This window comes from Anoplophora glabripennis, unplaced genomic scaffold, assembly GCF_000390285.2.
Source record: "Anoplophora glabripennis isolate ALB-LARVAE unplaced genomic scaffold, Agla_2.0 scaffold915, whole genome shotgun sequence".
Lineage (NCBI taxonomy): Eukaryota > Metazoa > Arthropoda > Insecta > Coleoptera > Cerambycidae > Anoplophora > Anoplophora glabripennis.
Window position 1 is genome coordinate 129,400 of NW_019416989.1, and position 13,858 is coordinate 143,257.

Below are 13,858 nucleotides of genomic sequence, written 5' to 3' on the forward strand. Positions count from 1 at the left end.
TGTTTTATTACTTAAATAAGTATTGATTGATAATATCATATTGTTTGGTCCAGCTTAGGAGTAATACCAGAGGCTGTGTTTTAACTGGTTCAGTCACCGGTTCCTCGGCTTTTTTCCTAATTGTATGCTTTTTTATACCCATGTTTTTTTTTGTATTGCTGTTATCTATTATGAAAAAAATAAAGACTTTTATTATTATTATTATTATTATTACTATTATAATGTCATGACATACCTAATTTAAATGTGTGTATACTAATTACTAATAAATATGCTGTTTGTAGAAGACAGTAAGAAAAGTATTTGTAAAGAACTTCTATAAGCCATTTAAATTTACCGCTCGATTTAGTTCTTATGTCAACGAGAGATGGCGGAGTATTGTGCGTAGGCAATTAGCGTTCTACATATATCATGGGTTATTCTAGGACTTTATTATTTGTTATGTCACCCGTAGTATGTGGGATTCTTGTTAAAGTTCCATTCCATCATTATGATACCTACACATATTAAGAATTGTAGTCTCCAATCTTAATCGCGTATGTTTAGAAATAAGTACAAACACAGAAATATATGTGGCTTTATTGTAGCTTTATACACATTCATATTAATACATGTGCAATTTAGCTTATTGCAAATATTAATACCTAATAATACAATATACCTACTTAAACTACTTCATAAAACAAACGGATTTCTACTTCCAATGGACAGGGAGAGGATAATGTGCCGCATTTAAGTAAAAAAAAAACAGTTTTTCAGTTTACAATAACTACGGAATGTGTCTTAATCATAGTTGTAACAATTTTTAGAAATGAATAAACAAGCCGAAAGGTGATTAAAATGTTTAAATCATATTTCAGATTCCTTTTTACATTTTTTTATTTACACTTATGTACATAAATAAATAAAAATTAAACGTAGGTTTTGGAGATAAAAGAAATGCTGAATAAATTACCTATATATTTGGTGCACTTTAATTTTTTTTTTAAGAAAGTGTATTACTTATAAAGGGCGTTCCAAAAGTAACACATGATTTAAATTGTGCGCCATTTTGATTCCGAAGAGTTGGCCGAGTGAAGATTGTGAAAATTCGTTATAACTTATAAGTATGGAGAGAATGTAGCTGAGAATGTGCCGCAAATTACGTGGAAACTTCGGTAGGTTCGGTTTCATATGAAATCCTGCGTTTATTTTGGGACACCCTTTATAAACAATGGTGTTGGATAATTAAATTTGGCGTAAACCTTTGAAATTTTATATTTAGAAGTAAGTGATATAAAAAACTTTTTTATGTGAAAATGTAGTTCTTATTTTTTATATGCATATTTAAAAGTAGGTTTAAATATTAAAAAGGAAAATTTAAAATAACTGTAGAAATAAAGAACAAAGTGTGTCTTTATGTAGGTATGCAATAAAAAATATAATTATGATTTATTAAAAAATTTGAATCCGATAGAAAATTATGAAATTCAGATAGGTTACTGAGAAAGTATATGAGTGATCCATATTTTTCAAAAGAAAAGTAAAGAATACTCCTTCCATATGAATCTAATGCAAAAATGTTTTTAGAAAAGGCAAGCAGTTATCAATATTTAAATCTACAGAATTGCCTAATTATTTCAAAATGGAAGAAACTGGTTTCAATTACATCTAATCGTATCCCACCGGGAACTGCTTCGATTGATGTCTAGGAAAGTACTGCTATTTGGCAACATGGCAATGTCCTTGGGGCGAACACAATTAAAATATCTAGATCTCTCCAGCACTTCCGGTTATACCGAAAGGCGACTACAACTTCGTTATTTTAAAGGGACAGCCTATATATTAATGGATTTTCGAATTCTACGTGAAATTTGAGGGCCACTTTATTAAATATTCCCTATACCTAGGAGTTATAGATTTTGAGATATTAATTTTTAAAGAAAAAATTTGACCGATGCAAGGGTCCGCGGAGATGCTAGTAACTCTTTTCAGGAGCATGGTATCAAGCGGATTTTTGGTACCTGTGAAGGGCATAGGTAACGCTAAATTATGGTATACCAACAAATTAAACCATTTAATACTTCAAAGAGCTATAACTTTGTAAACTGAAATGGAACACCCTGTATTTGTTTACTCAGTCGTATGCAGAATGAAATTTCCTTTCAAGCCATATAATCATTGATAGGGTTGCCAGCACTAGTTTTAGAGATATTTGCAATTTTCTATATTTTGGACAGTTTTTCTCGTATCAGACCTGTTGTCAAATTGGCCATGACCAGAAATACTCCAAAAACAATTGAAATAACATGACATTTGTCAAGTTAGTTGTCAAATTATTGTTGTGTCTGAATAGTTTTTGCCGAAAATTGAAATAAAAATGCCTGGGGATCGTTTAAATTATACTAATGAGGATTATTTTAATTTGTTTGTTATTTATGGAAAATGTGACAAAGTAATTTCAAGAATATGTAGAGAATCTGCTGCTTTTTCGGAACAGTACTTTCCTAGATATCGATCGACGAAGTTCTCGCTGGGACACCCTGTATAGTAACTGATAAGCTGGTTTAAATGAATTCTATATTAATATTTTATTTTCTTATTAATCTTTTATTAATTTATTTACTAATCAATAATTGTACAAGTTAAACTTAATTTCTTCAGTATAGCGATTTCAAAAAACAATTTGGAGAATAAAACAAAATGTGTGTATGGGTCGACCACAAAATTTATTAATGTTAAATTATATCTTCAATTTATTCCACCATCTGAATTTTCATTAATAGATATAATTAATTTTTAAAGTACGGTACGTTATTATTGTTATCGAGTTGAAAAGTTGTAAACTTGTACAAGAAAAAGTCAATTTATTGCGAAACAAATATTTTCGATTCAAAGAAAATATGAGCCAACACTAGGTATTTATGCAAAAATTAAACTGAATCCACATAATCTAATTTCAACAGTTTCTACATTAGAGATATTATTTTTAAATTGATTTGGAATTAGTTGTATTGAAATACCCGCAGTGATTGTGCCAACAACTCGTTGGATAACATCCAATTTTTACAACTTATGAATCAAATGCAGAAACGTCTGTTTCTGCACTGGATCAAATGTTTATCTATTACAAAACACTAGCTGAAAGCTTGGAGGTAAGACGTCGTCTTTTTTATCTCTTGAAAGTGCCGAGATAGGCGTCACAGTTGGGACAGGTGTGGGACACATCCATGCACTTTTCTATGCAGCAGGGTATTAGGCAGCAGCCCCAAAAGCACCTGAAACAGAAAAAAAATAAATTACAATACTGAAGACGAGACAAACTGTTCATCGTTGACTAAAGTAAACAAAAAAGATAGTAATTAAGTAACATTTTGTTATAAAACTGTCTCTATAGGCTTTATAAGCCTTTGATACTGCTATTTTCTTCATTGTAAGTGTTCATTTGAACGCTTACGCTAGGATGCGCAGTGGCAAAATAGTGGAGTGGGGAACGAAGTCCATTTCATCTGAATTGCTATTCCATTGTATATCAAGTAAATTCCCTTTTTTATTTGAGAATTTCAAAGCTCAATGGAAATTTGTTCAGTTGTACACTACAGGATGAGTCAACGATTGGTTAAAGTAGATTTACTCCGAATTGCTAAAGTATATCAAAAAACTATTCCTACAGGGTGATAAGTACGCTAACAGGGCAGATTTTAAAAATATTTTAAAATATACAGGGTGCTCCAAAAACTTGTGACAAACCAAACTTACATTTTTTTAAATGGAACACCCTGTATTTTACAACATTTTTAGATTCTACGTTTAATTTGAAACATTTTGATATAAAATTTCCTATATCTAAATTTAATAATTGGAACTAAATAAAAATTATTGCATTTTTGTACCTGTATTTAACAGTAGCTATCCTCGTTCTTTTTAAGAATTAAAACAATATTTTTGGTACCGTGTTACTGTAAAGATGGCTTGAGAACGTCATGGATTCAAATTTTGATCAGCGCCTACAGGGTGTTCGTAAAATAATGACAGATTTGAAGAAGTTTAAACTAAAAAATCTTAATTTTTTTTAAATTTTAAAATATTTTTAAAATGTGCCCTGTTAGCGTATTTATCACCCTGTAGAAATAGTTTTTTGATAAACTTTAGCAATTCGGAGAAAATCTATTTTAACCAATCGTTGACTCACCCTGTACATGTACAGGATGGATCATTAGTGTGAAAAAGTAAAATAACTCCTTTGCTACTCATAATACAGAAAAAAAGTTTATATAAAAGTTGTACAGAATCAAGAAACATAAACAACAAACTTAATTTGAAATATATAGGGCGATGAGTAAAAACGGGACACACCAAATATTACATTTTTTAAATGGATTTATAATATTTTTAAACATATGGATTTCCGAGAAAATTCTATACAAGGCAATATAAACAGTTTATCATTTTGGTGCGGGGTTGCCAAGTTATGTAGAAAATTCTTCGAATTTTGGAAAAAACATGACCTCGAAGAAGTTGTATTAACTTTCAACTACTAACACTTGGAGCAAAAATATTTGACGGAGTTATTAGCTAATATCGATATTTTATACAGGGCATTTTTTATAATACGAACATTTTTAGAAAGTTCAAACTTGATTTTCTAAAATTTCAATTTCAAATGGAACACCCTGTATTTTATTGTTCTATTTTATTCACATATCAGTCCACTTCAACTTTCATTAAGTATGTTCACACCTAAAGTTGTTAGTTTTTAAGATATAGCAACATTTTTGGAAAAACCTAATTTTTATTATTTTCTGTCGCACGAAATGGCTTTGGAAAAAACTGTCACATTGTGTCAACTTGTCAGTTCATAATTTATCATTCCATTTTGAGTTAATTTTATTATTTAATATTTAATTGTGGTATTTTATAAAATAATAAAAAATATTTTTTTTTCAGAAATGTAGCTATATCTTAAAAACTAATAATTTTAAACATAGAACGTGCTTAATAAAAGTTGAAGTGGACCGATATGTGAATAAAATAGAACAATAAAATACAGGGTGTTCCATTTGAAAAATTTTAGAAAATCAAGTTTAACTTTCTAAAAATTATCGAATTATTTAAAAATGCCCTGTATAAAATATCGATATTAACTAATATAGGAATTTTTGCCTAACATTTGTCTATAACTCTGTCAAATATTTTTGCTCCAAGTGTTAGTAGTTAACTCAACTTTTTCGAGGTCATGTTTTTTCCAAAATTCCAAGAATTTTCTACATAACTTGGTAACCCCGCACTATATTGCCATATATAGAATTTTCTCAGAAATCCATGTTTAAAAATATATAGGGTGTTCCATTTAAAAAATGTAGTATTTGGCGTGTCCCGTTTTTACTAATCGCCCTGTATGTTTCAAATTAATTTTGTCCTTTAGATTTTTTATTCTGTACAACTTTTATATAAACTTTTTTTCTGTATTATGAATAGCAAGGGAGTTATTTTACTTTCTCGCACTAATGGCCCACCCTGTATGTAGATACTTTGTTTGAATAATGGCCCACCCTGTATGTAGATACTTCGTTTGAATAATAACTACCAAGGCGTGTTGGTATTATAAGGATTTTGAGGGATCGCAACTGGAAAGGAAAAAGAATCTTTATTTGCATTTACGAGTAAAATATTGTGTGTAAGATTTTTTTCATGGAAAGTTCAAGTAACGAGTAAGTCCCAAAATCATGACAATATAAGAGGATCCTAAACAGTACACCATAGACAAAAACCAATTACATATTTACTTCTAATTTTTAAACAAATTAGTTTTCATTTAAATAAAGACAAACTGATGCAGTATTTTTGCAATACCTACAACTTTGCTGTTATGTCATTTAGACTCTTGTGGTTTTAATTTATGGTTAATTCTATGACAGATACATATTTGGATTATTAGAATCTGCGCAAAACGATCCTCTTCTTTTTTAACGAGTAAAACCCTTCAACCACAACCTAATTTCGATGGCATTGGTAAAATCTTGGAAATGATTTATGAGAAACGAGCCGCCACTCCTACTACTAAGCACAAAATAAAGTCCAATGAGAACAACCAACGTGATGATTTGGCACACTTCTCTCAAACTAAAGTATGAGCAATGCTAGCTAACAATAGAACTTTACTATCTACACACTACGGTGTTATTTTGAACTTGTCTATAATGATTTCATTAACTTTTATTTTAGGAGCAACGTAAACATTGTGATTTTACTTAGCGCAAGTTGTTTTAGCCAAAAATCGATCGTCTTTTGGTTTCATTCCGGTAGATAAGCAATATATTATTCATTCCAACCACAAGCCATTAAATAGATTGGCATAGTTCGTAAAATTCATAAAACAAACATCCGTTGCACACTGTCGTAGATGATATTTTATTATACAATTCTGATGAACCTTGTTATTTTTAGCAATGAAATATCTTATTTTACTACTACAAGAAGAAACTTAAAGACAGGGAAAACATTTTTATGTCCAAAACTACGCAGATAACACATGTCTAAAGAATTACATATGGGGTGTACCATTTTAAATTGCCACAGTTGTATTCTTAGTAAGAAAATTATCTGTTTTAAATCGATGTTAACCATAATTCCTGTATTATCGGAAAAATTCAGAAGAACAGTTTTTCAGGCTAATACCTTCTTACAGACTTTGTCGTTAAAAAATTACGATTATAGTATACCTTGTAAATGCAATAAACACTATATTGGAGAGACCTCCCGACCTGTAAAAATTAGAATAGACGAGCACAAAATAGCACAAGCAATGAGTACAAATAGCGAATTATTATTGAAGCCGATGCATTAAATCTACTTTACTGTCAACTTAAACACATAATTTTTCACCAATCAATTTTAATTTTATCATAACGGCAAACAAAGCTATTTATTTTATATTATTAAAAATCTATGATACCTCTTTCATGAATAATAATAATTTCATTAGGTCGATTGTGGTTGCTATAAGAAGAGCGTTATTAAGTAAATAACTCAAGTACACAGTAATCGCCATATTGTTTCTATTTAAATCCATAAAAATAACTATTTATTATTTGAGATGGAAGAATTCGCATTAACTCCGCCAAAGATTATTGCATCAGCAAAGCAAATAGAGTGTAACTTATTGCAAGAAAAATCGAAGATGTATCAGCAAACATAATAAGAATGTATTGATTACCGAGCTGAGAATAACATTACATATGTCTTTTCCAAAAAATGTACTATTGGTATATTTTTCTGAAGTAAGCAAAAGTATGAAATCTTCATAATGGTTAGGTAATATAATGCGATGCTAAAGCATTCTTGAAACGTCAGTCGGATGGACAACATGCTAAAAAATCGCGCGTTTTAGGAAATGAACAAATTAAAAAATTTCTGATAATGCCCATTTAGGTACAAAGGTAGTTATAAACTAAATATTTTTGTAATTGAAGAATACTGACTATTAATATTTTAGGGGGCAATGATTTTTGTCTTATCTGGGGCGTGTCGATGTGCTGAATTACTTCAGATAAAAATTGGAGATATAGAAGATATGGGAAATAGATTGCTGATCACTCTGCCAACTACAAAAACAAAGAAAAAAAGTTCCTTTATTGTAAGCGAATATTTAAACATATCAGAAATATAGTACCACAAAACCTACATAAATAGATAGTAGGTAACAGATTTTTTTTTAAAATATTCAAGTGGTAAAGCATATAACCAATTAACAGAAATTTATACACTTGGGAAAATGCCAAAACAAGTTGCTGCATTTCTCAAATTGAAGGATTCTCACGAATATACCGGACATTGTTTCCGTAGAACTTCAGCTACACTAACTATTATAGACCAGGAAAAAGAGCTGGGAAATAACCATTTCGCTACTTTTTGTTTCGGCAAGCTGAATTTATCATTATACATATATGCTAAATATTATGTACAATAGCATTTCCACAATCATAAAAATAGGGGGGAGATTGTTTACAGGTTGCTTAATTGTATAACTTTTACGTAAATTCAAGTTTTTCGCTTATACCTTTTTTCCGTTCATTTCCACGAGAAAACAGTAAAGCATCAATGAATATTGATTAGATCAAAAGTTATAAGTAGAAGAATTTTATTTATGACTTTTGAATTAAACATTTATAAACTGCGTTAATATTACCAGAACGTTTTAGCATCGCATCCGCTCATTCCCTATCACTGTCTTATTAGAGTGAGTTATTACTCACACGAAATCTGGAATCGGTAAGTTGAATAGTTTACAAACTACAACTAATTATTAGTATGGACGATCCCGAGTATCTTCCACAATCGCACTGATGTTTTTCATGGTAGATTTCATAATAATACATTGAAATTTATCATTTAAAAAAAAAAAATTTCAAATTTGCAACCTCGAAAGTTTTTTATTTTTTAGCCTTAGTTGCAAAATGAAATATACGACGCACGCGCGTGATATAGTCAAATATTATTACATATTCGGAAAGCTTATAAAAACAGCTTTAAGTTAGAAAAAAATCGTCAAGATTCGTTAAAAAACAACGGAGTTACAGACTGTCAAATATATTATTTTCAGTCTCCGATTATTTCAAGGCAAAAAGTCTTCATGAATCAGGAATCTAAAGCCACTACTTGTTAAATACTATTCAAAACCAGCTCAAATATTGTCCAACACATGACTTAATAACAAAAGCATTCATGGTTATAATAAATGTTAAAATATGCCACATACATATGATAATTTATCCTTTCCAGAATTGGTCCCGACGGAATACCAAATTCATTTGTACACACCATTTTAATTTAATTTTATTTAATAGCGTACTGTACTGAATGTAGAGTATATCATTCTACGTCTTATATTTAATTAACTGAATTACACCTAGCAATTTTCTAAATAGCTTTAGTGTAAATGGAATATATGTGTACTTATATTTACAGAGAAAGTTAGAACATCAAAAAATAGATCGGCTTACAATAACAAAATATTCGTTAACTCAGTTCTTATCGAGTTAAACTTCATTAAACGAACTACTGTAATATTTCACGTTCTGTAAACTCATTAAAATGATTTATTCCTAAATACCCTGACTTTATTTGAGTCTGGTGTCTAATATACAGAGTCAAGAACAATATACAAGTACCAGAGAATAGCAAAATAATAAACCAAGCCTTAAGAAAGATAATATTCAAACAAAAAAATAATATTGTTCGGAAGTATTCAAACCAAACGTTTTTCGAAATCTAAGACACATGTGCTTTTATCTTTTATCACCTTTTTTCAGATTTTGATCTTTTGTTGGTTAAAAGAATTTCCTGAAACCAGTCCCTGCGACCGATCCTTTTGACCCAAGGGTTTTGTTAACTAATTTTAATTTTATTTATAAGCTATTAAATATGAACTAATTCACAACAATTTTCAAACAGAACAAAGGTTAGGAAAGAATTAGTGAAACTACAAAGGTAGTTTCCTCTTGGATGAAAATAAATCAATATAGGTTACCTTAAAAAATGCAGGTCTTAAAAAACCTTATTTAGTTTTTGTGACACACAACTTTTTAAAGAACAAAGCTGTATCAAGATAAATTGGTTTATTTTCTTCTAAATAATCAACCCTAGAAGAATCAACTATTAATTTGCAGACATGCTGTATATTAAGTTCATAAGCTGGTTGATTTTAGGACAGTCGATAATAAAAATACAGAATAATTAATAAACATCCTTGATTATATGTAGAAAAATATTTAATTGCGTTCATCCACTGGTTGTACATAATAAACAGTTTTCGATGAACAATATTAAACAGCTTTATTATTCACTGGTTCGTTCTAAACTTGAATATGCTAATGTGGCATGGAATCCAGGTTATGAAGTTCATAAAAACAGTCTAGAAACGATTCAGAGGCAATGTCTTAAATACCTAAGTTTCTAATCTGATAATATTTATCCACCTCGCGGAATCCCTCAATCCGAACTATTGACCAGGTTTCATCTTATTGACTTAGCTCAAAAAAGGCTCTATTTTTCTGTTTTGTTTCTATTTAAGCTTGTAAATGGGATGACTGATTGTAGGGAATTACTAGAGTTTTTGAATTTTAATATTTTGGGATGTAGAACTCGCTACATTTATTTATATTATTTGAAAACACCAAGAACAAATATTCTTCAATTTTCTCCAATAAATGTTATGTATTCGAATTACCATCGTTATCAGGATCATCTTGATATTTTTTGTTGTAATGCTCCCAGTATTAAAAGATGTATCCTCAATAGAAGTTAAGTCGCTTTTTTTATGTATTTATATATAGTGTGTATTTTTTATTTGTGTTTTAATTATGTTAATGTAATTATATCTGTTTTTTAATCTGTATTATACCTGAGTTATAATTGGACTCCGTCCTGTCTTGGCAATTGTTTCCAACTAAATAAATAAATAAATAAATAAATAAATAAATAAATATACAAATAAATAAATAAATAAATAAATAAATAAATAAATAAATAAATAAATAAATAAATAAAGGGGTAGGATTTTACAAATTCTAATCACAAAAGCTCTCTACCAATGATTAAAATTACTTTTTCTAATTACCTCAGTAGAGATGAAAATAAAATTAATTCCATGAAATGAAAACACAAAATGAATACATAAAAAAGTTATGATTAGTTCAAATTGTCGAATATGAATTTTTAGTCTGATAAGTTAACTGTATCCTCATAAATTCCTTTCTATTAACGTTGCTGGTAATTAATCCATTGCGTAATCATGAGAATGTTCGCATTAAAAATGGTTTACTTAATGGATGTTATTCACAACATTTTTTAATGAATTAATTGCGCTACCGATTAGGTTAGGTTTTAGAATAGCTTATGGCATGACATTTATGTTCTTATCATTGTTGTAATTATTGTATAAAAAACTTTTTTCGTGAAAAATAAATAGGTACAGGGTGATTCACGATATTTTGACCCCCCCTTAACTTTTTTGTTATAAGAGTTATAAAAAAAAGTAAAATACAAAAGTTGCACGATTTTTTATGAATTTTTCGAAACTGATATTTGAAAAACAAATGAAGTCCAAACAAAATGGTAGCGGATGTTAACTTTGTTAATTTAAATTGAATACCCTGTATATTTTTACATATTTGAGTAGAACGTTCCCTGTTGAGCACAGTCATATAGGGTTTGTTCGGTCCATATCTAACAATAAGCAAGATATTATTAAAAAAAGAAAATGTTTTTATTAAGAAAATAAGATATCTTGAAATTGCTAGACCTCTTTCAGGCATTTCTGCCTTTTTTCCAATTACGTAAAGATTTACAGATTTAGTTGTAATATATTTTGACATATCGGACATTGATATGGTCCAAAAAGCTATTCTAACTAAATCTCACTAATTAGGCTGTGAGATGGACAATGTTATGTGGTAGGCCATGACAGTGACAGGTAATGTCATGATAACATTGTTATTAATTGAAACTTTTTATTATACTTTAATTAAAATAGGTTGACCTTATATTTAACTCAAAGCAACAATTGTTGACTCATAATTTTTCGAAAATCTCTTGGTTTTTAAGAAAGTATTATTTCTTAAAATAAACAAAAATAAACACAAAAATGAGAGTGCCAGTATTTCGTATTTTCGTTGGCAAAAAATTGAAGATAATAAAGTAACACCTTCATATACGTTACATATTACTTTATTGATCCATAGGCACTTCTTAAGTGTTATTTTAATGGGTACAAAACAACTTAAAAAATGTGAGGTTTCAAAAAAAAATCATTTGATGAGTTAACTATGTAGTTGAAATTTTATCACTTATCTTTGAGATATCCTTTATAACATATCTTTAACATAATTGGATATTATTACTGTAATTAACAAAATTACACATTTTATATAACAGCTTATGGTACTTGCAATAAATTGAAATTATGTACTCAAGAGAAGATTAAATACTTTGTCACCATGTCACTCCCTACCCTATTTCCTTTCCAATTTAAAATCTTGTGCAAATATAGAAATTATGGGAAATCTTTTAAATTTTCTAAAACTCTAATTATAAAAACAACTGAACGTTGGGTTACAGAGATATAGCACTTCCATGTTTTTTTTAATGGAACTCCCTGAATATGTTTAAGCAGTTAGATAAAATATTTTCTTACTATTATTTTCATATAAAGTATTTATGGGTCTATGTCAAATAGTAAGGGAGATCCGGGCGAAAAAATGTGTCACTAATGTAAAAAGTTTGTTATTGTAAATTTTGATAAAGTATTGTTATGTTACAAGTAAACAGTGACTATACAATGTCGCTATGTGGTTAAAATTAGGATTCCATCAACGTTTCTGGAAAAAACTGTATTTAGTTTTTCATGATTTTTGGACCGGTATAAAAGAGAAAGATAGTAGACTCTTGAGACTTATTTGGCTCTAAATAAGCAAGGACTGCTTCAGGATATCGAAAGGCAACGCTTGATTTCAGATGGTGTACTCATACTCATCAGACTTCTGGTTATAGAACTATAAGAACTCAGAGTCGACATTCGATCACGCCTCATGGTGGCTATGCCAATAATTCTCGGGAGCTGCTGTCCAGTTTGGATCCTGACAAGTGCTTAACTGTTCTAAATTTATGTAAGGAACATGATTTCATGTCCCAACTCGAATTTCGTGGTATATCTGAATTAATTCAAGGAAAAACTCGAAACTGGGCTAAAATTTTTGAATTGTTGCGGCTTTGTGGACAAATATTACTGAAAATTTTGATTTCTGTCCTGCGCGTTCTACTCTAGGAGGATGGTCGGTTAGAGGCCCTTGAGCAATCAGCAACTATTTTTCAAACAACTAATAATAAATCCCAAAGTTTTGTAGACATGCATATTAATGTCATTACTGTAATTAACAAACATGAATTTGGCATCATATGCTAATAACCTGGTAATATTTGAACTGGTCATACTTTGTGAAGCATACCGCATCTGTTTCTGGTTTAGAAATCTACATAATTAGTTACCGCTGACAGTAGTTGTGTTTTAGCAAATGGCATGTCCAATATCTTTTACATGATCGTCCATTAAAATAATTGTTTGCCCGTATATTGTACTAATACTTCTTACAAAATAAGTACAGTGTATTTTCTTAAAGAAGTTGCTCTAGAAAACCACATGTGAGCTCCTTTTTGCCTGCTCTGTTTAAGGCTGTTCTGCTGAACTTCAGTTGTCAATAAAATCTATCAAATATGCCAAAATAACAAAGAAAAAATAATAAACTCACACATTTAACAATGTTCGGTTAAATATTGGATCTGCTACTGTAGACTAATGCAAAAGTGTGACAATATCTTAAAGGTAGTCAGAGAAATTTGGGCCGATGGAATCTATTTCCAATTTTACATCTGTGAACTACTGTTGGTTGCTGCTAATAGACTGATAAATGTTTCATCAACAGTCTCATCTGCTAGCCCACAAATGATGATGGATTCCAAAGTTTTTTAAATCATTGACAACTTGAAATCTCGAAAACTGCTTTTGATAGGAATTTCTTGATGTTAGAATGAAAACACGAACCAATTTGAGAACTCTGACATTGGATTTGGATTTAGTGGGTCAAAACACTAGACGACACACTGGTCTGGTCGACAACATAGCAAACTTTTTTTTGTGGCTCTGTTATTGTCACCTAACATGGTGTCGAGAATATTATACAAAAATCCCTTTCAGTCGTGCCATTGTCATTCTGACAACAAATATTATTATCTGCGGATTTTGCAAGTCGAAAGAAACTTTGTTGGAAATGAAGATCAATGCCACTGAAGACAACTGTTGATAATGATACAATAATACGTCCGT

The 13,858-nt window shown here is 29.9% G+C and overlaps 1 protein-coding gene across 2 annotated transcripts in view; it reads right to left on the reverse strand.

Moving 5' to 3' along the window:
* Positions 1–2,370: 2,370 nt before the first annotated feature.
* Positions 2,371–13,858, reverse strand: part of LOC108915235 (lipopolysaccharide-induced tumor necrosis factor-alpha factor homolog) — a 39,110-nt gene continuing 27,622 nt past the window's right edge. The window contains exons 3-4 of one of the 2 annotated variants that reach the window (XR_001964710.2): positions 3,099–3,257; positions 2,371–3,066 (exon numbers count right to left, since the gene is read on the reverse strand). Coding sequence is in view for 1 of the 2 variants with exons in the window: in XM_018721209.2 (XP_018576725.1) it covers positions 3,152–3,257 (106 nt within the window). In the remaining variant the exon portion in view is untranslated. Of the gene's footprint in view, positions 3,258–13,858 lie in introns of both variants that reach the window. The other variant, XM_018721209.2, reaches the window with a different exon arrangement.